A 25,057-nucleotide genomic window follows, 5' to 3' on the forward strand; every position below is an offset into this window, starting at 1 on the left:
GCCCTGTAGCCGGCCGTGGCCCCGTATGCCCTGTACCGTAGCCGGCCGTGGCCCCCGTATGCCCCGTAGCCGGCCGTGGCCCCCGTATGCCCCGTAGCCGGCCGTGGCCTCAGTAATATGACTTCTTGTTAATCCTCTGTTTAGACTGTTGTGTAGTATTTTTGGACTGGCTGCCATGTTTGTCTCATATATAATACTACAGAGCTGGGGTGCCCACTGCGACATAACGTGCTGGAGACGCCACCTCCAGATGGTGTGTTACACCCCCTATTACAACGTGAGGGGAGCAAGATAGGTCAAGATGGCAGCCATTAGTGGGAGCTGGTGGCTAACGCCGGCTGTCCGGGCATGCAGGGATTTGTAGTTTTGCAACAGCTGGGGGTGACCTAAGTGGGAAACACTCATATAGGACGGACAGTTGATAATGTTTGTTTTCTCTCTTACAGGAGTAATGTCAGCCCCACGCCTTGTGCCATCTGGTAAGTATTCCAATTATAGGGGATGTGCTGGGAGAACATCCTAGGATAGGGGCGCCCAAGCTTTTAGGGCTGTGTGGCTGCCTACTAGAGGGGCAACTATAAAATGGCATAATATGCTAGAAATGTACAGTGGTCCCTCAAGTTACAATATTAATTGGTTCCAGGATTACCATTACCTGCTGTGGCCATAACTATGGAAACCTGGTAATTGGTTCTGAAGCCCGAAAATGTCATCCAAAATAGGAAAAAGTGAGGATTAAACAAAAATAAGTAGATATCTAATATAGATAAAGCAAATCCTTACATATAAAAGTAATAAAGATCTGCTGGGAGCTGTAATCACTGTCTATGTAGAGGATAGGAGCTCCTTCAGGGTCCTGTACAGTACACGCAATGTCCTAAAAAAGTAACATGGAGTCGCCCTCACCTGGTGTCCAAAGGAGCAGCTAATCCTGGTACAGGTAAAGTGTACAGAACATGTAATACCTCCCTGTACTGTAGGGGGCGCTACCAGACAGGAATTCAGTGCATACACTTCAGTAGGTGTTTTACCAGTGAATGCCCATTCTGATTGGTCAGTTCTTCCAGCCATTGACACATTTCACAGATCTGGACTGTCCGTAACATTGTATGTTGAGTCTGGTTTCAAGTTACAATGGTCCAGACATTATTATTGTGTACTGAAACTATTGTATGTTTAGGCCATTGTAAGATGAGGGATCACTGTGTATTCTCACATGAAAGAATTGCCCAGAGACGTCCACGTTGGGCAGTACAGAGAGCTTTCCCATGACCTATTTATACCCAGCTTGGGGTCATTGTCTACATCTAGAGGGAAGAAGGTGTCTACACCAGCACAGACGGGGGCATTTCTGGAGAGTCATAACATTTATAGTTTATGGATACTAGATTTACATGGACAGAACTTTGATCCAGGGATTTATTCTGGTTAGATTGCCATTAGAGATGAGCGAATTTACAGTAAATTCGATTCGTCACGAACTTCTCGGCTCGGCAGTTGATACTTATCCTGCGTAAATTAGTTCAGCCTCAGGTGCTCCGGTGGGCTGGAAAAGGTGGATACAGTAGAGTCTCCTAGGACTGTATCCACCTTTTTCCAGCCAACCGGAGCACCTGAAAGCTGAACTAATTTATGCAGGAAAAGTCATCAACTGCCGAGCCGAGAAGTTTGTGACGAATCGAATTTACTGTAAGTTCGCTCATCTCTAGTTGCCATATTTGGAGTCGGGAAGGAATTTTTCACCCTGGTACAGGACAAATGGCATCAGCCCCAAAAGTATTTATTTATTTATATTTTTTTTGCCTTCCTCTGGATCGATACAGTAAGGATACTGGGGGAGATTTATCAAAATCTGTGCAGAAGAAATGTTGCCCATAGCAACCAGTCAGGTCTCTTCTTTTATTTTGCAGATGCCTTGATAAAAATGAAGTGAGCTGATTGGTTGCTATGGGCAACTTTTCATTTGCACAGGTTTTGCTAAATCTCCCTCTATATTCCCCTGCAAACCCGGCCTTAGTTGTCTTGTACATGGCTTACTTTAAAGGAAATGTGTCACCTGCACTAACCTGCCGATACTGACAGGTAGTGCAGGTGACACTGATGACAACGGTACTTACCTTGTCCCGTTCCGTGGCGGGGATCTCCTGTAATCTTCTCCGGTATCTTTGCTTGGGGCACGGGCAGAGCTTAATGACCTCACCGCTGCTGTTCCCGGGACCCAGCAGAGAACAGCAGTGGTGACGTCACTAAGCTCCGCCCAAGCCGATGCCTAAAGCGAAGATACTGGAGAAGATTACCAGAGATCCCCTGCCATGGAACAGGACAAGGTAAGTACTGTTGTCATCGGTGTCACCTGCACTGTCGGTACCGAGAGGTTAGTGCAGGTGACACTGGTGACAGATTTCCTTTAAGTGATGGGGTTTAGTGAGGGCTTTTTTTCATCTCGCTACTGAAGGGAACCTATGGTCAGTTTCATGGTACCCGAATCACAGCAGCATGAAACACTTACAGGTTGTCTTTGTAAAGTGAGGTATAATTGACTCTGAAAGCTGCAGCTTTTTAACACCGGCCAGGAACCGAACTCTCCAGGGGCTTCACCTTACCTTGCCAGCTTTGATTGCTTGAGCTCTCTATACTTAAATATAAAGAGAATTGTCAATCAGGTAGGTGGGGGCAGCCCAGTGACTCGAAGCCGCATTCCTGACTAGTGTTATTGCTATAAAAACTGAAAGTTCAGTAAACTGGGCACGTCTTTTAGTTGATTCAGGCTTTGCTATCTGCACCAGATTGAGTTTAGAAAGGCGCTCCCCAGAGGAAACATGAAAGACCTGTCAGCTTTACTGCTACTAGTTTACTGTAAGTAATACTGTACATCCGCATGTATATTGGTGGTCTAAGTCCTGTTGCTCCCATATGTACAGGTAATTCACTGTTCTTCTGGTAGGTTGCTTATGTGTGGTATCAGAACCTCAATACTTCTGTTTTTGTGTAAAGGTCGGCATGCAGAAAAAGGCCTGACTCTTGATAGAAGGAAAGGAATCACCTTTATGGGAAAGTTGTTCTACCTGGATCTTCCTCACAGCAAACAGACCCAGCTTTTGACTAAAGCTATATGCAGCCTGGGAGGGGTGAGTAAGGAAATCACCATTCATTAACATCGGTCATCTCCATGTACCTGCTGAAGCAGATTGAACTTCTATGTGTCCATGAGTTTTTGTCTTAAAATTATAAGTACAGGAAAGAATAAGAGTAAGGCGCTGGATGTGTGGGCATGACCTTAGAAGTACAGTTTTCTACTCCCCTTTGTACAAACCAGAACTGTACTTGTATTGTACCTCGGTTAACTTGGACTTCAGAGCTGAAATCATTCCTAGTGTCTGCATACTTGATCAGTACAGCTACAGATCCAGCACCATATTGGTTATCCCCTTAGCTGATGATAAGCTACTGCAAAATTAACAACTAGTATGACTGGGGATACAGTTGTCTTGTTGTCGCAAAAGTAGCTGTTCCCCTGCACTATAGGAGATCAGTCTAACTAATAGGAGAACGTCTAATGACAAGCTTGTCAACTGTTTTCCATGACCGCTTACAGGACTGAACGCAGCTCTGGAGGATAACCCTAAAACTATGTATAGCTGCTGTATAGTGTATTTATTAAATACAATTGGCACAGTTTAAAATGGAATAATTCTGAAAATTAAAAGGCAGAGGCATGCGCTTGTGTAGTACGCCCCAGTCCAGAAGGCAAAGTAAAAGATAGAAAGCCTCTTATCGGATGGTGTTGCCCTGAGGGTGCAAAACCTGGACATGCATATAATTCATAGAGGACACGATCAGTCACCAACATGTCCCACGTGGATCCACCTCGACATCACAAATGAAGCCATGTAGAAATGCACAATTCCGTGCAGGAAAAAGACCGATATTAGGTGCTTCCTCGTGATAGGGCTTACGGTAAGCCTGATTTGCCTGATGAAGAATCCTGTACGGACGGATTTGAAACACGTTGCTAATAGACAGGAAATTTAATTTATCCTTGATTTATCGTGAGGGAGAGCCTGATATTGGTCTTTTTCCTGCACAGAGTTGTGCTTTTCGACATAAAATTGAACAAGGTCTACAACAAGTGGCCTTGCCTTAATACACACTCTATCTTATGGTCTGTAATGTGTGTACAAAATTGCTTGGCTTTTTGAGTAGATCAAAATATGAACTGTAAAACAGTGAACAAACCTTTTTAAGTTGTCTGCCATAAGTACTAATGCATATCAGAGGTCACTTCTGTAATGTGATAAAAGATAATGCTTAACTTTCTTTTCTTCCCTTTAAAGATTATAGAGAGCTTCCTGAGCAGAGATGTCAATTACGTGGTTACTGGGAACAGAAAAGCTACTGTTACCACTATTGGAGACTCCGGAGAAAGGAAAGGGAGCAGCTCACGACATCCCACGAAAGAGAAAATAGAGGTCAGGCCTTGTTTACACATTGCATCCTATCCTTTGTATTTGCAGCATCTTGTTTGTGCATGTACATTAACACATCTTATGCACATTGTGTTAGATATACAAGAAGTTGGTATGGCCTGCTGCATTTTCTCTACTGAAATTCGTGTGGAACATCTTGTGTAAAATATATATATATATATTTAACTAGGATCCAGGTTTTTACATGTGGCTATGAAATGCTGTAAACCAAAAGAACTTTTCAGCTATCAATGAAATTGCAAGGATTCCAAGTCTAATACTCATTGGGGAAAATTTATCAAAACCTGTTTAACCCCTAACGACCACGGACCTAAATGTACGTCCTTGTTTTAGCGGTACTTCGCGCACCAGAACATGCATTAACGTCCTGTGCATGACCGCGTGCATCGGAGCAGTGCTCGCGTCGTACACTGCATGTTCCAGCTGCTATTAGCAGCCGGGGACCCGCCGGTAATGGCCGACATTCGCAATCGCACTGATGTCCACCATTAACCCCTCAAATGCCGTGATAACTGCATCTGCGGCAATGTGCACGTTAAAATAGATGATCGGATCGCCCGCAGCGCTGCCGCGTTGATCCGATCATCTGTAATGGCGGACAGAGGTCCCCTCACCTACCTCCGTCATCCCGGCGTCTCCTGCTCTGGTCTGAGATCGAGCAGACCAGAGCAGAAGATCACCAATAATACTGATCAGTGCTATGCCCTATGCATAGCACTGAACAGTATTAGCAATCAAATAACTGCTATAGATAGTCCCCTATGGGGACATAAAAAGTGTGTTTTAAAAAATAAAAAAAAATAAAATGAAGAAAAAAAAAAGGGGGGGGGGGGGAAACCCCCTCCCCCAATAAAAAATGAAAATTTTCTGTCTTTCCCATTTTCCCTCCAGAAAGCGTATTTCTCTATCGGCTCCATTTGGGGACACAGACCGTGGGTGTATGCTGCTGTCTCCAGGAGTGTGACACTATGGTAATAAAAAAAAAAAAAAAAAAAAAACTGCTCCTCCCAGCAGGATATACCCACCTCCAGGCCCTGAGCTAATCAGTTTAAGCTTAGTGTCTGAAGGAGGTGGACATGGTCTGGAATTCTCCAGACCAGGTCTTCTGATTGCTTTATTTTCCTAGTTAGGGACGTGTTAGTTTTTTATTCCTTTATCTTTTCTGTTTTCAGGTGGGGACTCAGGTTCCCTGTTTCCCCATTGCGAGTAAGGGGGCACAGACATTGGGTAAATGCGCTGTTCAACCCACCTCGCCAACGGTCAGTGCCTGGGTTGGTACCTCATGGGTCCGGGTCCCCCTATTTCCCTGCTCGCCTCGCTCGCGCATAGCAGCCAGGCGTGATGCAGGTAACTAAAGCTGACTGAAGACTCAATTAGGTAAGTTCTTCTGACTGAGGTAAGTACTTTCCTCCGGTGCGGACTTGCAACCTCTGGAGACCCCCTGTTTTTGGCCCACCTTTCAGGTTATGGGGCTGGCTTATACAGGGGCTGGATTTTTATTCTGGGGAGCAGTGGCATCTCAGGGGGCATGTAATCTATCTTTTACATTGGGCACTTCACTATATGTGTGTGTTTCTTGCGACTATGTCCGCAGCGCCTTGTATGCGCTCTCAGCGCCGGCTTACTTTCACTTTCTCTGGCAGTCTCTGCCGGCGTATAGGCCGCCCGCTCTATTTCCCCGAGTGCATATGCGGCTGACATGTGTGCTCGGGACAAGGAGCGGGCACCATCACAGCTTCTTCTCGGCAGTCTATAGCTCCGCCCACAGGGTGGTCGGAGCTCTTCAGAGGCGCGAATTAGCCTCCAATCGGCGTGAATTTCAGTTAAGAGGGGCTAACTAGTTAGTGCCTCTGCTTCATGCACTCTAGCTGCACGGAGCCGAGTTCTCCTCACTGCAGCTGCCTGGGGACACGGACTAGGGTGAGAGTTCCTATATCTCTTCTCATTATGTCCGTACCCAGAGCTGTTCCTCCCTCTAAACAGAAACCTGGAACGTCAGTGACTTATTTTGTCTGTAAGCACTGTAATACCAAGATGCCTGGCTCTGCTGAGCCCACTTGCCCTGCCTGCTCCACTGCTCTCCCAGACCCCTGGTACCCCTGATGCCCTTTCGGTTCTGGTGGATTCAGCCGCTCCACCAGCCTGGGTTTCTTCCCTGACCCAGTATATGGCTGACTTGACCCAAGTCTCCCGTTCGGTGGCTGAGGCCTCCCGGGAAGTGGTGTCCGCCTTCTGGGGGTCTTCTGAGGGCCCGCTCCTCGTCTCCACATACTTCACGCTCTCACAAGCGTACTAGGGGTGCCTCGTCTGACTCTTCCTCGTGGTCACGCCCCCCGTCATCTGGGAACAAACGTCGCTCCTCCGAAGGACGTTCTTGGAGTCGCCGCTCTGCCACGCCAGAGCTGTGTACCCGATCAGGGTCACCCCCCCCCCCCCATACTGGACTGCCTCTACTCGATCACATTCTCCTGGCGGAAGAGGCTTCCGAGCCGGCATCTGACTGAACTCATTGGTGACAGCCATAAGAGACACCTTTCACTTAGAGGACCCAGGATCTTCGGATGTCACTCCAGGAGTATCCTTTCATCGTGCTAAGCCAGCACCTCAAAGGTTTAGCTCTCACGCTGACTTTGACGACATTCTGGAATCTTCATGGAAACATCCAGACAAGAAGTTCCTGGGAATCAAGACGATTCAAGAACATTATCCATTTGACAAGAACTTTTTCAGTAAGGTGGTTTTCCCTCCCTCTGTGGATCCACCTATCTCCCGGATCTCTAAGGCGACTACACTGCCACTGGCAGATGCCGCTGCCTTCAAGGATCCCACGGACAAGAAGGTAGAATCTTTAGCGAAGTTCGCTTCTGAAGCAGCTGGCTCTTCTCTTCCCATCTTCACCTCGACATGGGTGTCCAAGGCACTGTCGGAGTGGTGCCAAAAGCTCCATCAGGATATCTTAACGTGATCCCTCCCAGAGGATCTATCTGCTCTGGCTCTCCAATGCTCTAAATCTGGGGACTTCCTGTGCGCAGCTTCCCTGCAATCAGCCCATTGCTCTGCCTTTGCTGTGGGTCACTTAGCGTCTCTCCGCCGCTCTATGTGGCTTAAAGCTTGGAATACAGATGCCGCTTCCAAAAGGTCTCTCACTGTGCTTCCTTTTACGGTTGGCCGTCCTTTTGGCAAGCGCCTTGATGGGATTATCTCTGAGGCGACGGGAGGTAAGAGTTCCTTGATGCCTCAAAATAAGGCTCGCTCTACTTCCCAAAGGAAGTCCTCTTCCTTTCGGACCTTTGGCTCCAGCAAAGGGTCCGGGCAGGCGCCTTCGCGGGACAAGAAGCCTCCCTCGTTCCGGGCGCGCCCGTCTTGGAAGTCGTACTCCAACCGGTCCGGACGTTTTGCGCTCAAATCAGGCAACCGCAAACCCACTTCTGCATGAAGTGAGGCCCCCACCCGCGTATTTTTTTTCTCGGGTGGGAGGTAGTCTCTTACTTTTTCGAGACGTCTGGACCTCACACATTCAGGACTCTTGGGTCAGGGACGTGATGTCCAACGGTTACTGAATCGAATTCGCCTCCCTTCCGGGGGAACGCTTTTTTCGATCCTGGGCCCCCCGGTCACCTTCTCTGCCAAAGCAATTTCGAGAGGCTCTCCAGTCTCTGCTTCTCCAGGGGGTTATCGTTCCTCCAGGGGAACGGTTCAGGGGTTTCTATTCCAATCTTTTTGTGGTTCCCAAGAAGGACTGTTCTGTGCGACCAATCCTAGACCTCAACGGTCCTGTTCTCATCCTTCACTTCCGAATGGAATCTCTCCGTTCGGTGGTGGTGTCCCTGCAACAAGGGGAGTTTCGTTCATCGGTGGACATCAAGGATGCCTCCCTCCATGTGCCAATATTTCCAGGCCATCAACGGTACCTCCGCTTTGCGGTTCCGGAGGGGCATTCTCTATTCGTAGCCCTCCCTTTCGGTCTGGCCTCGGCTCCTCGGGTCTTTACCAAGGTCCTTGCGCCAGTGATGGGCCTGTTACGGTCGAGGGGAGTCTCGGTGATACCCTACCTGGACGACCTTCTCATCAAGGCTCCAACCAGAGCCCAGACTCTGAAGAATGTGGACGTCACGCTCCACACTCTGGATCGCTTCGGGTGGATGGTCACCCGGGACAAGTCAGTCCTCTGTCCTACCCAGTCTCTAACCTTCTTGGGACTTCGCTTCGACACGGCCTCTGCCCGAATTTGCCTCCCGCCGGACAAACGTCTGGCGCTTCTGTCGGGGTCCGCTCCCTTTTGGACTCGGGTCTCAGTCCCCATCCGCACTTGTATGAAAGTCCTGGGTAGGATGGTGGCAACTATGGAGGCCATACCCTTTGCCCAGTTTCATTACTGCCCCCTTCAACTGGCGATTCTCTCTCGATGGGACAGGTCTCCTCTGTCCCTCGATCGTCAGATTGTTCTCCCTCGCAGGGTCCGTCAGTCTCTGCTCTGGTGGCTCCGCTCCCCCTTCTTCTCCAAGGGCGGTCATTTCTTCCCCTTCACTGGTAGGTAGTTGCAACGGTTCAGGGACTCTGGTCTCCCCGAGAGACCCTTCTTCTGATAAACATATTGGAATTACGGGCGATTCTTCTTTTGTCTTCTTCATTGGGAGTCCTGGCTTCAGTCCCGTCCTGTCCGCGTCCAGTCGGACAACGCCACGGCCGTGGCGTACATAAATAGACAAGGCGGCTCTCTCAGCTCGGCAGCCATGGCCGAGGTGACCAAGATTCTCATCTGGTCGGAAAGCAAGTCCCGGGACCCTCAGGCTCTGGCCGTGGGCGCCCTAGTGATTCCATGGGCGGGGTTTGCCCTACCCTATCTGTTCCCTCCCCTTCCGCTCCTTCCCAGGGTTCTGAGGATACTCAAAACAGAGGGCGTCCCCGCCATTCTGTTAGCTCCAGATTGGCCACGAAGGTCGTGGTACGCCGACGTAGTCAGGCTTCTGGCTCCACTGCGCCTTCCGCTCTGTCTGGACCTGCTCTCTCAGGGTCCTCTTTGCCACCACAATTTACAGTCACTGCATTTGACGGTGTGGCAGTTGAGACCGCAGTTTTGAGGGCCCGCGGGTTCTCTTCCCAAGTCATTCACACCATGCTCAGGGCTCGTAAGCCCTCCTCCGTAAGAATTTACCACCGTACTTGGCGGTCTTATTTTCGTTGGTGTGAAGCTCAGGATTTATCCCGTGTAACCTTCTCTGTTCCCAGTCTTCTCTCCTTTTTGCAGTCGGGGTTGGAACTGGGGTTGTCTCTCAGTTCTCTTAAAGGTCAGGTTTCGGCCCTTACTGTTCTTTTTCAGCGGCCCCTGGCTTCTAATCCTCATGTCCGGTCCTTCCTGCAAGGAGTGGCGCACGCTGTTTCTCCTTATCGGTCAACTTCTCCCCTTTGGGACTTGAATTTGGTTCTGAATGCCCTCCAGGGTGCACCCTTTGAGCACCTTTAGAGATGGGTCTCTCCGCCTCCTTTCTTGAAAAGTGGCATTTCTTGTGGCTATCACCTCCATCCGGAGGGTGTCTGAATTGGCAGCTTTCTCCTGCCATTCTCTGTTTCTGGTGATCCACCAGGACAAGGTTGTTTTCCGGCCAGATCCTTCCTTTTTGCCTAAGGTGGTTTCGGCCTTTCATCTCAATGAGGACATTGTCCTCCTGTCTTTTTGTCCTACTCCTTCTCATCCTAAGGAGCGCTTACTACACAAGCTGGATGTAGTTCGGGCTGTTCGGTCTTATCTCTCCATCACTTCTTTGTTTCATCAGTGATTCCTTTTTCGTCCTTACAGAAGGTCGTCGTAAGGGACAACCTGCTTCCAAGGCCACCATTTCTCGGTGCATTCGGTCTGCCATTTCGGTAGCCTATCGCTGTAAGGGGAAGATTCCTCCTTTTTCAGGGTTGTGGCTCATTCAACACGTTCTGTTGGGGCATCCTGGGCTCTCAAGAATAGAGCCTCGGCCTCGCAGATTTGAAAGGCGGCTACCTGGCCGTCTCTGCACACTTTCTCGAGGTTCTACAGAGTTCATACTTTCGCATCGGCTGATGCTAGTCTGGGTCGTAAAAAAGTGCAGGCGGCAGTAGTTCGGCCGTCTGCCTGACTGTTTATCTGCCAACCCAAGGGACGGTTTTGGTACGTCCCGCGGTCTGTGTCCCCAATGGAGCCGATAGAGAAAAGGAGATTTTTGTTTACTTACCGTAAAATCTCGTTCTTGGAGGATCCATTGGAGGACACGGCTCCCGCCCTTTTTGGGGTTTCCTTTGGTTCTCTGTCCGAGGGTGTGTTCAGTTATGTTTTTTCTTCTGGTTCTCGGACAGTTTGGGGTTTTTTCTTTGACCTGTTGGTCTCCTCCTATTGCTCTGGAACTTAAACTGATTAGCTCAGGGCCTGGAGGCTGGTATATCCTGCTGGGAGGAGCTGACTTTTTTTATTACCATAGTGTCACACCTCCTAGAGACAGCAGCATACACCCATTTGGTATCGAACTATCAAAATATAATGTTAATGATCCCGCACGGTTAATGACGTAAACTTTAAAAATAAATCCAAAAATGCTTAGTTTTCGACCCATTTTATTCCAAAAAAAGTAATAAAAAATTATCTAAAAGTTTTATAAATGCAAATGTTGTATCGATAAAAAGTACAGATGACGGTGCAAAAAAATGAGCCCTCATACCGCCCTATATACGGAAAAATGAAAGTTATAGGTGGTCAAAATAGGGCAATTTTAATTACTGATTTTGTACAAAGTTTTAGGTGTTTTTTTTTTTTTTTTTTTTTTTTTTTTTCTCCCCGGTACAAAAATATAAAAGTATTTAGCCATGAGTATCATTTTAATCATATTGACCCACAAAATAAAGAACACATGTAATTTCTACCGTAAAGTGTACAGTGTGAAAACGAAACCCTCCGAAATTTGCAAAATTGTGGTTTTCATAAAAATTTCCTCCCTAAAAATTTTTTGGGGCTTCGCCCTACATTCTATGGTAAAATTTGAGGTTTCGGTACAAAACACAATTGGTCATGCAAAAAACAAGCACTTATATGTGTCTATAGATGGAAATATAAATGAGTTATGGATTTTAGAAGGCGAGGAGGAAAAAACTAAAACGCAAAAATAAAATTGGCCTGGTCCTTAAGGTTAAAATGGGCTTAGTCCTTAAGGGGTTAAAGGAAATGTCTAAAAATGAAAGAAGAAAACTGGTTATGAGCAACTGCGCCACTCTTCCTCTACACAAGTTTTGATAAATCTCCCCCCTTTGTTTTTTAACCTGTTTTATAGAAAACTCCTTACAGCCGGGGAAAGCAGCTGCTGAGGAAAGTTGTGCATAGCCAGGTATGATGATTATTAGGTTTTCATTCAATTACATATTGCTCCAATCTCATTTAACCTGTGCTGTGACCCAATTTCCACAAGTTTATTTTATTTTTTTCTCATATACTCTATTTCCAGGAGTGCAGCAGTGTTCTTTCCAGTGCACGTTCTTGGGGTGTCTCCATCCTCCATGTGGACGGTATCCTTCTTATAAATATCAATTTGACAAAACCTAATTTACTGCTATCCTACAACAGCAATGCTTCAGGTATTTGCATGCATAGGATAGTTAAATGGAACCTGTCATCACACTTTAAAACTAAGCAATCCCTATTGGCTTCTATCTATCCCTATTGGCCCTAATATGGCTTGATTGACAGCTCTCTCCCCGTTTGGGGGTAGGAAAAAAAATCTATGGCCAGAAGAGCTGAGGTAGAAGCCACTGCCCAAATGACTTGTGGTTCAGGCAGCATGAAAGTGAGGGCAGGCTCAATTTAAACAAAAAATTGCCAGGTGACAGGGATTCGAAAGAAAAATTAATAAAAAAAAAAAAAACTGGTTGCTAGTTCAGTGCCGCTGCTGCTTCGGAGTCCTTGGTGGAACTGCCTGGTGTTGATAACCATATACAGTGGTCCCTCAACATACGGTGGTAATCCGTTCCAAACGGACCATTGTTTGTTGAAACCATCGTATGTTGAGGGATAGTGCAATGTATAGGACAGTGGTCTACAACCTGCGGACGTCCAGATGTTGCAAAACTACAACACCCAGCATGCCCGGACAGCCACTTCCAACGAGGACTCCAGAGCAACATCTGCACTGTACTGGGATTGACCGAAGGGGTAAGTAAAAGTTTATTTTCCCTTGCAGTACTTCCCAATTTTTGTGAATGCCAGAAAACCCCTTTAAATAAACTCTGTAAGAAATGGTAAACTATAGCACAAAAAGTAATTTGTGTGTAGTCACAGTCCTAGTCACAGCCTGAAGATGGTGCCATATGCTTCTGTTTAAGTGTAAAGATTGTAGGTGCCTTTTTCATCCGCAACATTCCTTAACAAATTTTATTCCCAGAGTTGCTGGAGTTTCTTGAAGTTTTCACCCAAAGACGAGCTAATAAGCCTGCTGAGGTACGATATGTAATATATATACAATATAATGGATTGTTGTATTTACTCAAGGAAGAACAATAAGAAAATGTTAACAAATATAATTGTTGCTGTGGACAGCGCCTGATTTAATGTAGTAGTTTTATATTATTGTATGTATTATAGGGAAAAGGATCTTGTGCTGCAGGACAGAAAGTGAAAGGTAAGTGTAACTGCTACATTATGATTTACCTATCCCCTTTAACCACGCAGGGTGTACGGGTTCGCCCGTTTCAGAGTCCTTAAGGACTCAGGGTGTTTCCGTACGCCCTGAGCATTTCTGGTCCCCACCACTCGCCGGGCAGGGACGGGACAGGGATGCCTGCTGAAATCATTCAGCAGGCATCCGGTGACAATGCATCACGTGACAAAGCCTCCAACTTTTGCAACATCTGGAGGGTTACAGTTTGGGCACCACTGTATAGTGGTCTCCAAACTGCTCTCCTTCAGCTGTTGCAAAACTATAACTCCCAGCATGCACTGACAGATCATGCATGCTGGGAGTTGTAGTTTTGCAACAGCTGGAGGCACACAGGTTGGGAAACACTGAGTTAACCAACAAACTCTGTGTCTTTCAACCAGTGTTCCTTCAGCTGTTGCATAACTACAACCCTCAGAATGCACGGGCATGCTGGGATCTGTATTGCCACAGCTAGAGGTATTCTGCTGCAGCTCAAACTCCCAGCAGGAAACTCTGTGTGAATGTACCCTAAAAACACTACACAAAATAAAAAGTAAAACACTACATATTCCTCTACTAAGTTACCCCCCCCCCCCCACCCCAATAAAATGAGAAACGTCTGGTACAGCACTGTTTCTAAAACAGAGCATCCAGCTGTTGCAACACACCAACTCCCAGTGTTGCCGGACAGCCATTGACTGTCCAGGCATGCTGGGAGTTTTGCAACAGCTGGAGGTACCCTGTTTGGGAAACACTGTGGTATGGTTATTTTGGAATTGGAGGCAAGTGTAATTCTTGCATCCGGATCTGTCACTATGCAAATCCCTAATTCAGGCCTCAAATGCGCATGGCGCTCTCTCACTTCGGAGCCCTGTAGTATTTCAAGGCAACAGTTTAGGGCCACATATGGGTTATTTCTGTACTCGGGAGACATTGCCTAACAAATTTTGGGGGACTTTTTCTCCTTTTACCCCTTATGAAAAAGTAAAGTTGGTGTCTACTCCAGCATGTTGTTGTAAAAAAAATTTTAATTTCTCGGTCGCTCTTCATTGGGGGACGCTTTACAGATGGGTATATGCCCTTGCCACTAGGAGGCGCTAACACTAGGGAAAAAAAAGTAGTCTCCTCCCTGGCAGGATATACCCGCCCACTTGCAGTGAGGTAATCAGTTTTAGCTAGTGTCAGCAGGAGGCAAGACACAGGTCTGGGAGCTCCCCAGACCTTGTCTTTATTATTTTCTAGTAAGAACTGTTTTTTTACTCCCTTTTGTTTCCTTTTTCAGGTGGGGGTTCAGGAGCATGGCGCTACCTGTCCCCCCCCATATGTGGCTAAGGGGCACGGGTCATTAATGAATGCACCGTTAACCCCTTCCTGCCAGCGCCTGGGGTTGCACCTTGTGTCTAGGTCCCCCTATTTTACCTACTCGTCCTGCTGTTGCAGCCTGACGTGATGCAGGTGTCTAAAAAGCTGGCTGAAGACTGAGGTGAGTATACATCCCCTCCCCTTGTGTAGTGCAGTGTTATTATGCCCCTTTTTCTGGGGCTGTTTGTGGAGGTCCGAACAGTGAGAGGTTAACCCTAGCTTTTTTTTTTTATTCATGCAGCCTTGGCTGCATCTACGGTGCGCTATAGCGGTGGGGGGGGGGTGGTGTTAATAGAAAGCTGGCAGGAGCTTTCTACTAGAGATGAGCAAATTTACACTAATTCGATTCATCACAAACTTCTTGGCTCGGCAGTTGATGACTTTAGCCTGCATAAAATAGTTCAGCTTCCGGGTGCTCCGTGGAAAAGGTGGATACATTCCTAGGAGACTCTCCTAGGACTGTATCCACCTTTTCCCCGTAGCACCGGTGCACCTGAAAGTTGAACTAATTTATGCAGGCTAAAGTCAGCTACTGCCGTGCCGGGAAGTTAGTGACGGATCGAACTATTGGGACTTCGCTCATCTCTACTTTTACTTTCATCTGTCCCGCCGGCTGGAGCAGTCACATCCTCACCTCTGGGCTGGGTCTGCTGTGCACCTCTTCGGCTCGTGTGCTGCTGGGGGCCGTGTCTGCGGCGTCTAGCTTTGCCCCCCGCCTCCCCGCTGCGGGGGCCGGCAGCGCTGCGTGCTCGCGAGCCTGAACTAATTTCTCCTACCTTGGAACTTTGCAGTGCGCCTGGCACCCCATGCTCCTTTCCAGCCAAAAGGGGGAAAAAAAATTAAATAAATAAGTATTCCTTGGTCACTTCTACTATTTGAGGTGGTTTGGCACCCTCTAGAGTACCATAAAATTATTGGCCACAAATTTCCATTGCAGCCTGGTGGGCATATCTGATCTTTGGGGGCTGCTTTGTTTCCGTCACCCTGGCAGGTGACCTACTATTCACAAACAACATAAGCCGCTAAAGGTATACCTCTGGCATCCCTGATGCTGCATTGTGGCGCATGGTCGTGGAGCCTATGTAATCTGCCATGGCGGGTTGTTTCCGGGGATTCACTTTCCCTTGAAAACTTCCGGGGCATATTTTCAAGCAAACCTTCTCCTACCACTGAGTGCCATACAGTGTGGAAGCTCTTTTGCATTCCTGACAGACACTCCAGTTTCTTTTGCGATCCCTCTTGTCAAGTCTACCGGCCACCCATCCTGAGGGTGTCCTTGGCATATCATGCTATGATTGCCTTCCCCACAGGCTGCCGCATCCGCTGCTAGTGCTCCGGATCCCCTCATCCAGCGCGACGTCTCCATGTGAATATTCCAGCGGGGGCATGGATTGGATCAGATCACATGTTAGTATGCCAGACTGTAGTCTTGACTCACTCATTTCACAGCTGCCGCATCCGCGGCAGGCACTCCAGATACCTCGCACCAGTAGTGGTACCCGTTGGATACTGTGGACCCATACCAGTTAGCCAGACAGTGGTCTGCATGGTTTTTCTCTGCTGCCTGTCTCTCATCACACAGCTAAGATATATGCAGCTTGACTTCCCGTACCTCTCTACTGTGTGAGGTGCCGACAAAATGACTCGTTGCAGACTATGAACCCACTCCAGGAACCCAGACAGTGGTCTGCGTGGTTCCTACACCGCCTGTCACACATCACACGGCTGATGTATCTGTGGTTGGAGTTCTGGTGCCCCACTACTGTGCGAGGTTCGGATGTAGTGACACGTTGTCTTCATTGGACCCATACCAGTAAGCCAGACAATGTTCTGCATGGTTTCCTACACTGCCTGTCGCACATCACATGGCTGATGTATCTGCGGCTGCCGTTCCGGTTCCTCACTACTGGGCGAGGTTCCGACAGAATTAATTTTGTACATACCGGTAAGCCAGACAGTGGTCTGCATGGTTTCCTCTGCCGGCTGTCACAAGTCATGCGGCTGATGTATCTGCAGCTGGAGTTACGGTACCCCACTGGTGTGCACGGTATACATAGAACTGACCCAGCGTGTCCTACGGACCCTTTACAGGATGACTGGGATGCATTTTACGGCTCCTCTGCCTTCCTCTATCTCCCAGGGGGTGGGATTTCTAGGCCTTCCCGTCCTCCCACCAAGGGGCACAGTTATCGCCTATCTGACTTTTCCATTTCTACCAACCATCTGGAGGTGTTCTTGTTCAGCCAGACTGTTGTCTGCACGATTTTCCGCCGCAATCAGCCTCTGACCTCAGGGCTGGCGAGGACATAGCCGAATTCCCGTACCTCGCTGCCGGGTGAGAGATCTGGAGGAGGGTCCCTACATGTACGCTGGATTGCTGCCAGTCAGACAGTCCTTCGTCTGTTGGGTCTTCACCACCAGGTCACCTGTTGCATAGGCTGCACTCTGGTACCCTGCTTTCTGGGGAAGTTTCCATAGAGTTACCTTGTGCGCTCAGGATGTTGGTCGGCTAGAGGCATACCTCCTTTCCTGCCGGTCCTTTGAATGCCTGAGGCTTCTTTCGGGTCTTCAGTCTTGGTTCCCCACTACTATCGGGAGGTACCCATGTCGTATCCCTACATATGCTGAGACCGCTCTGTAAGTGTTGAGCCCACCTTTCCTTCTTTGGGTGGGGTGTGCCTCAGGGCTTCCTGTGATTTTGTTTCCACAGTTCTGCGGCGGTTGTGCACTTCTGTCCTGGCCTGTGGCCTGCTGAGGCGTCAGTCAGTTAAGCCCCTCCCTCTGCTTCCAGGTTCTTTTCCGGGGTTTTCGGTCCGGGGTGGCTCAGGCACCTACTCGGCTGCCTTCGTCACCATCTGGACTGGCTAATAACACCTCCTTGTATTTTTGCACAGCTCCAGTGTGAAGGATTCCCATCCCTCTGGGGACACATGGTAGCACCTCCAGACAGCGATGGGTTGTTGCCAGGCCTGGGGGCTACGGCCACCCAGTACTTATTACGTGGCTGTGGGGCAGCATTTTCCTGTTCCTATAGTGCCTGGCGCACTTGCCAGTCCCCTTTCTACAGGGGTTATGGGGATCAGGGTGCTTGGCATGGTCAGTATCAAAGTTTTCTCTTGTTCACCCTTGTTTTCCCTGGTGGGGCATCTGACTGGGCCCTTGGGTTTTGCTGAGAGCAATCAACAGAGCTTTTTGCTGTCCAGGGTTGTGGGCTTCTGGTCCTCCATTGGAGCCTGGCTTTCTTTCTGTTTTATGGTTATCTGCTGCTGCTCACACAGCCTTGGCTCTCTCCTCCGGTGGGAGATGTTTATGTACTTTTGTATGGCCGGCGTTAGCTGATCTAGCCACAGTCTGTTGTTTTGAGTTCTACCATTACTCTTCTTCTCCCTCGGAGCAATCTCCCTGGAAGGGTGTATTCTTCCTTCCCCTTGTCTGTGTCAGTTTGTACTGCACTGACTCCATTGTCTTCTGGAGTAACCTTCCTGTGCCCAGAACCTGAGTACCAGATGGGTTCTCTTTTGTTCCCCCCTCCATTCCCGTTCGGGCGAGATGTTTCTTCGGAGTGCTCTGGTCCACTCGGACCTCTGGGGTCCAACACTTGTTGGTCTCCTTGGCTTGGACTCTGTCCTAGGATGCTGTGGCTTGCCTTCCTTTCAGATGGCTCTTCTGTTTCTTTGGGCTTTGGTGATAAAGTCTCGGGCAGGTGTGGTCATCCGGCCCAAACTCCTACGTGATCCCATTAGGTGGGGCGGTTTTTCTGTTCTGCACTCCTTCTCTTCTTGTTTCGACATGGAAGTTTGTCGTCCGAGTTTTCGCGGACGTTTGTTCAGGTGTGACTCTTTCTGGTCTCTCCTATAGGGACCAGGAGTCTTGAGTCTACAAGGACGGTCCCTTCCTTTGGCGTCTTAGTCAATCTCCATGGACGGGGGATCTGCTCGCTTTCTGGGCCTAGTTTGTCTCTGGCCCGGGGGCTCTTCCTCGGGCCTTGTGGACAGGGGAGTTCAGTCTCGGGACTGGGACTGACTTTTTCTCTGGTGGTTGTTTTTTTCCACCCTAGGGGACTGCTTTTGGTACATCCCATCTGTAAGGCGAAGAGCGACTGAGAAAAGGAGTTTTTGTTTGTTTGTTTTTTTTTTTTTTTTTTTTTTTTGTGCTAACCATAAAATCTTTCTCGTAGCCTTCATTGGGGGACACCGCACCCACCCATTTCTTCATCTTTTTTTCTGGGTTACTTTTTCCGGTTCTTGGGTGGTTGATCCGGGATTCCTTTCTAGGGTCCTTCGGGCATTTTCTTGTTGGCTTCTCCTACTGCTTTGTGACAAAACTGATTACCTCACTGTGGGTGGGTATATCCTGCCAGGGAGGAGCAGACTTTTTTTTCCCCAGCATCAATGCCTCCTAGTGGCAAGAGCATATACCCATCTATAAGGTATCCCCCAATGAAGGCTACAAGAAAGAGATGTTACGGTAAGCACAAAAAAAATCATTTTCACAAGAAGTAAAAGGAAAAATATGGAATGTCCCAGTACCGCACATGGTCCTGCACTATACTTAGGCCCTGTCAGGTTGAGTCCCTCACTGACCTGGGGGCTCCTCTGCTGTTACTATAAGTGTCATTTGTCAGGATTGTAGTTAGTGTATTAATGTATAGCTAGTATAAAGGACCTGTGAGATGTCACATGTTATGTTGTCACATGTTACCCAGAGATCCCCAGCTTAACCTATGACCTGCAGCTTGACCAATGGGCTTTGGCTCAGCCCACCTCTATATAAGGGGGCGTCCATTACAATTCTCTCTTGCTCTCTGAGCTCTTTTTGCTGAGGACAGCAAAGCATAGCCATCACAGATCCTCTGTCCAGTACATCTGGCGTCCACAAAGCCTGCACACCAGCTACATTGTCAGAAAGTCATCTCATCTATGTCTGCTGTCTCTACTATACAAGACACTAAGTCTATTCTAGTCTGCGTGGCTGTACTAAAGTCTATTACAATAACTACAAGTCCCTGCAAGCTGCAGGGCCCTTTCCTTGTTACTTGTCGACTTTCTGGGATTCTGGCCTAGCTGTGAAGATAACCCCTGTCTTAACTCAGTAAAGCCTCCGTTAAACCATAACTTGGTTGTGGACTCTCCTTTCGCTGCCTAGTCATTGCAATAGCGGAGATACCGATCGTGTGGTTCCAGTACCCAAAAACAACTCTGGTGCCACGAACATTAGGGGTTAATAACACCTGGCCCCTGGGGTTAATACCATCTTACACCACTAGACCCTGTGGTCCCGCCATCACGTGGGTCACCACAAATAGAATTCCAAAATTTATAACAAATGCCTCATGTGGACGTAAAATGCTCTGCGGGAGCACAACAAGGCTCAGGAGTGAGAGCGCCATGAGGTGCATTTGAGGTGATTTGCATAGGGGTGGCTGATCGTTACAGCGGTCCTGATATAAACGAGAGAGAAAAAACACCCACGTGTGGCCCCATTTTGGAAACCACACCCCTCACGGAACGTAAAAAGGGGTAGTGTGCCTGAACACCCCACAGGTGTTTGGCGAATTTTTGTTAAAGTTGGACGTGAAAATGAATTTTTTTTGTAACCCCATTTCATACCCCATATGTGGATATAAAGTGCTCTGCTGGCGAACTACAATGCTCACAAGAGAAGGAGCGCCATTGGGCTTTTGGAGGGAGAATGTGTCTGGAATTGAAGGCCATGTGCGTTTACAAAGCCAGAACCGTGGATTCCCCCCCCCCCCCCCCCCCCCCCCCACACACACACACACGTGACCCAATTTTGGAAACTACACCCCTCACGAATGTAATAAGGGATCCAATGAGCATTTACACCTCACAGGTGTCTGACAGATTTTTTTGAACAGTGGTCCATGAAAATGAAATATTTAAATTTTCATTTGCACAGCCCACTGTTCCAAAGATCTGCCAAACACCAGTGGGGTGTATATGCTCACTGCACCCCTTATTACATTCCGTAAGGGGTGTAGTTTCCAAAATGGGGTCACATGTGGGGGGGGATCCACTGTTCTGGCACCATGGGGGCTTTGTAAACGCACATGGCCCCCGACTTCCATGCCAAACAGTTTTTTTTTTTTTAGTTTTTTTTTTTGCTGTTCTGGCACCATGGGGGCTTCCTAAATGCGTCATGCCCCCCCCAAAACCATTTCAGGAAAAACTCACTCTTCAAAATCCCATTGTCGCTCCTTCCCTTCTGAGCCCTCTAGTGCACCCACAGTGCACTTAACATCCACATATGAGGTATTTCCTTACTCGAGAGAAATTGGGTTACAAATTTTAGAGGGATTTCTCTCCTTTTTAACCCTTCTAAAAATTTTAAAGCTGGGTCTACAAGAACATGCGAGTATAAAAAATTTATTTTTTGAATTTTCTCCTTCACATTGCTGCTATTCCTGTGAAACACCTAAAGGGTTAAAGGACAACTGTAGTGGTACACTTTTCTATATGCCCGGGCCTCAAAAATAAACTCATACATACCTTCCTACAAGCCCCTGTTGGTGCGGCACAGGCCTCACGGTCCGGCAGTGCTGACGTCATTCCACTTCCTGGGGACTGGGACGCCGCAGAGCTGTCTGTATCACCGGCCGTAGTGATGTCCCGCACCGGCTGGTGATAGGCTGAGCCCACTGTCATGTAAGAAGCCGGCCAGAGCTCCTTACATGACAGTGGTCTCAGCCTATCACCAGCCGGGGCGGGACATCACTGCAGCCGATGATACGCCGACGGCTCTGCAGCGTCCCCATCCCCAGGAAGTGGAATGACGTCAGCACTGCCGGATCGTGAGTCCTGTGGCGGACAAACGTGGGCTCGTAGGAAGATATGTATGAGTTTTTTGTTTGTTTTTGAGGCCTGGGCATATAGAAAAGTGTACCACTACAGTTGTCCTTTAACACACTTTCTGAATGTCATTTTGAATACTTTGAGAGGTGCAGTTTCTATAATGGGGTGATTTATGGGGTATTTCTAATATGACGCCCCTTCAAATCCACTTCAAAACTGAACTGGTCCCTACAAAATTCCGATTTTGAAAATTTTGTGAAAAATTGGAAAATTGCTGCTGAACTTTAAAGCCCTCTGGTGTCTTACAAAAGTAAAAACTTGTCAACTTTATGATGCAAACATAAAGTAGACACATTGTATATGTGAATCAATATATAATTTATTTGGAATGTCTGTTTTTCCTTTTTCATCAAATTTTGGAATTTTTTTTTTTTTACCAAGAAATTAAAGTATCGACAAAAATTTACCACTAACATAAAGTAGAATATGTCACGAAAAACAATCTTGGAATCAGAATGAAAAGTAAAAGCATCCCAGAGTTATTAATGCTTTAAGTGACGTGGTCAGTTGTGCAAAAAATGCTTAACCCCTTGCCGCATATGGCAGTTTATAAACGTCCATAAACTGCTCCCGAGGTATGACACGCGCTCAGCAGGTGAGCGCGTATCATAACCGGTGGTCCGGACATCGCTAATCTGTCTCATGTCTGGCATTAACTCTTTAGATGTGGCAATCAAAGTTGATCGCCGCGTCTAAAGTAAAAGCTTCCCGGCAGCTCAGTCAGGCTGATTGGGACCATCCAGGCTTAAGCAATCAACCACTGATAACACTGATCAATGCAATGGCAGTGATCAGTGTATTGAATCAATGTACTGCATGTTATAGTCCCCTATGGGAGCTAGAACATTGCAAAAAATAAAGGGGAATAAAAAAAGTGACTAAAGATCATTTAATAGCAATGAATGGTATATGGTATGTGTAGCTCACCTCGGATATGTAGAAGGTACTCGAGGTTAAAGGTGTTGCCTTAACCCAAAAAGGCCTATAGCTATGAAGATTGTGTGATATAAATATGAAATATTTATAGTTACCAGTCCTCAAGAGTACTGTGAAAATGTGAATTAAGAATAAATTAAAGAATGAGAAGAGATTCAGAGGTATGAATGATTGATAGACAATTAATTATTATTTAAATAGTATATATCTGTGCCGGTCGCCTTAGCAGGGCCCTTGCACGGGGCAAACGGCAATATAAAAATTATCATAGATTAAAGATGATAAAAACAGTATCTGTACCAAGTAGAATAGAAATATAAAAATAAATATATATTGTTCTGCTTATTGCACTTAGTTCGTTGGTAATATACCGTATATACTCGAGTATAAGCCGAGTTTTTCAGCACGATTTTTCGTGCTGAAAACACCCCCCTCGGCTTATACTCGAGTGAACTCCCCCACCCGCAGTGGTCTTCAACCTGCGGACTTCCAGAGGTTTCAAAACTACAACTCCCAGCAAGCCAGGGCAGCCATCGGCTGTCCGGGCTTGCTGGGAGTTGTAGTTTTGAAACCTCCGGAGGTCCGCAGGTTGAAGACCACTGCGGCCTTCAACATCATCCAGCCCCCTCTCACCCCCTTTAGTTCTGAGTACTCACCTCCGCTCGGCGCTGGTCCGGTCCTGCAGGGCTGTCCGGTAAGGAGGTGGTCCGGTGAGGAGGTGGTCCGGGCTGCTATCTTCACCGGGGAGGCCTCTTCTAAGCGCTTCGGGCCCGGCCTCAGAATAGTCACGTTGCCTTGACAACGACGCAGATGCGTCGTTGTTAAGGCAACGGCTCTATTCCGGGCCGGAAGCGCGGAGAAGAGGCGCCCCCGGTGAAGATAGCAGCCCGGACCACCTCCTCACCGGACCACCTCCTTACCGGACAGCCCTGCAGGAACGGACCAGCGCCGAGCGGAGGTGAGTACTCAGAACTAAAGGGGGTGAGAGGGGGCTGGATGATGTTGAAGGCCGCAGTGGTCTTCAACCTGCGGACCTCCGGAGGTTTCAAAACTACAACTCCCAGCAAGCCCGGACAGCCGATGGCTGCCCGGGCTTGCTGGGAGTTGTAGTTTTGAAACCTCTGGAGGTCCGCATGTTGAAGGCCGCAGTGGTCTTCAACCTGCGGACCTCCGGAGGTTTCAAAACTACAACTCCCAGCAAGCCCGGACAGCCGATGGCTGCCCGGGCTTGCTGGGAGTTGTAGTTTTGAAACCTCTGGAGGTCCGCAGGTTGAAGACCACTGAGGGCGAATGATGAGAAGAGGATGATGAAGGGGGGGGGGGTGTGGGATGATTACAAGGGGATGATGAAGGGGGGATGTGTGGGATGATAAGGGGATGTGTGGGATGATGACAAGGGGATGATGAAGGGGGGATGTGTGGGATGATGACAAGGGGATGATGAAGGGGGGATGTGTGGGATGATAAGGGGATGTGTGGGATGATGACAAGGGGATGATGAAGGGGGGATGTGTGGGATAAGGGGATGTGTGGGATGATGACAAGGGGATGATGAAGGGGGATGTGTGGGATGATGACAAGGGGATGATGAAGGGGGGATGTGTGGGATGATAAGGGGATGTGTGGGATGATGACAAGGGGATGATGAAGGGGGGATGTGTGGGATGATAAGGGGATGTGTGGGATGATGACAAGGGGATGATGAAGGGGGGATGTGTGGGATGATGACAAGGGGATGATGAGGATGTTAATGACGGGTCTGGATGATGACAGGGGGGGATGAGGTATTTCCCACCCTAGGCTTATACTCGAGTCAATAACTTTTCCTGGGATTTTGGGTTGAAATTAGGGGTCTCGGCTTATACTCGGGTCGGCTTATACTCGAGTATATACGGTAGTTTGTGTGTATATACACTTGTTGCACTTAATTAGTTGGTGATGCAGTTCTTAACGTATATGCCGGCATATAAGATGACCCCCCCCCCCCCCCCCAACTTTTACAGTTAAAATAGAGTTTGGGATATACTCGCCATATAAGACTACCCCTCCTACCACGATGTACGGTACCTTGTATTTCCCCCCCACATTAGGTTGGCAGCTCCCCCCAACAGACATACAGCTTCCAGCCATATACAGTGTATGGCTGCAGGCTGTATGTCTGTACGGGTCTGCCCCCACAGTGTTCCGATCACCGCTCCTCCGGCCCGGGTCACAATCTACTGCTATGGCCTATGGACCATAGCAGTAGGTGCCGGGAACGGGGAGCGGTGACCGGATCACTTAAGATGGCACGGCCGGTCACTCACCAGTACCCGGCCAGTACTCCTCCTGCGGTCCTCCTGGTCCTGCGCTCCTCTGCCTCTATGGTTGTACGCACAGGAAGTCACTGACGTCCCGTGCGTACAACCATAGAGACGGAGGGCCGGATCGCAGGAGGACTCCGGGGAATGGTAAGAGACCGGCAGACATCCTTATGTCCCGAAAAGATTTTTCGGGACACAGGGATGTCCGGCATAGGAATACCTATGATTATCTGCCCGGGCCGGCTCCCGTGTGTGGCTGCAGGCGGGGGCCAGCCAGACCAGGTAAAAACTAATACTGTATACTATAAACCAGGGGGCCTCCAGCTTTTGTGAAACTACAACTCCCAGCATGTCCGGATAGCCTTTGCCGTGCTGGGAGTTGTAGTTTCACAACAGCTGGAGGCACCCTGGTTTTTAGTATACTGTATTAGTTTTTACTTGCTCTGGCC

The 25,057-nt window shown here is 48.2% G+C and overlaps 1 protein-coding gene across 2 annotated transcripts in view; it reads left to right on the forward strand.

Moving 5' to 3' along the window:
- The window catches only part of DBF4B (DBF4 zinc finger B), a 67,873-nt gene that overhangs the window by 494 nt on the left and 42,322 nt on the right, over positions 1 to 25,057 (forward strand). For both annotated transcript variants that reach the window (XM_056548334.1, XM_056548333.1), the window contains exons 2-8: positions 447 to 479; positions 2,995 to 3,128; positions 4,335 to 4,469; positions 11,777 to 11,830; positions 11,948 to 12,008; positions 12,881 to 12,936; positions 13,081 to 13,117. In XM_056548334.1, the coding sequence (XP_056404309.1) occupies positions 452 to 479; positions 2,995 to 3,128; positions 4,335 to 4,469; positions 11,777 to 11,830; positions 11,948 to 12,008; positions 12,881 to 12,936; positions 13,081 to 13,117 (505 nt within the window). In that variant the 5' untranslated portion in view covers positions 447 to 451. The remainder of the gene's footprint in view (positions 1 to 446; positions 480 to 2,994; positions 3,129 to 4,334; positions 4,470 to 11,776; positions 11,831 to 11,947; positions 12,009 to 12,880; positions 12,937 to 13,080; positions 13,118 to 25,057) is intronic.

The sequence above is a fragment of the Hyla sarda genome, chromosome 12 (genome assembly GCF_029499605.1).
Source record: "Hyla sarda isolate aHylSar1 chromosome 12, aHylSar1.hap1, whole genome shotgun sequence".
NCBI lineage: Eukaryota > Metazoa > Chordata > Amphibia > Anura > Hylidae > Hyla > Hyla sarda.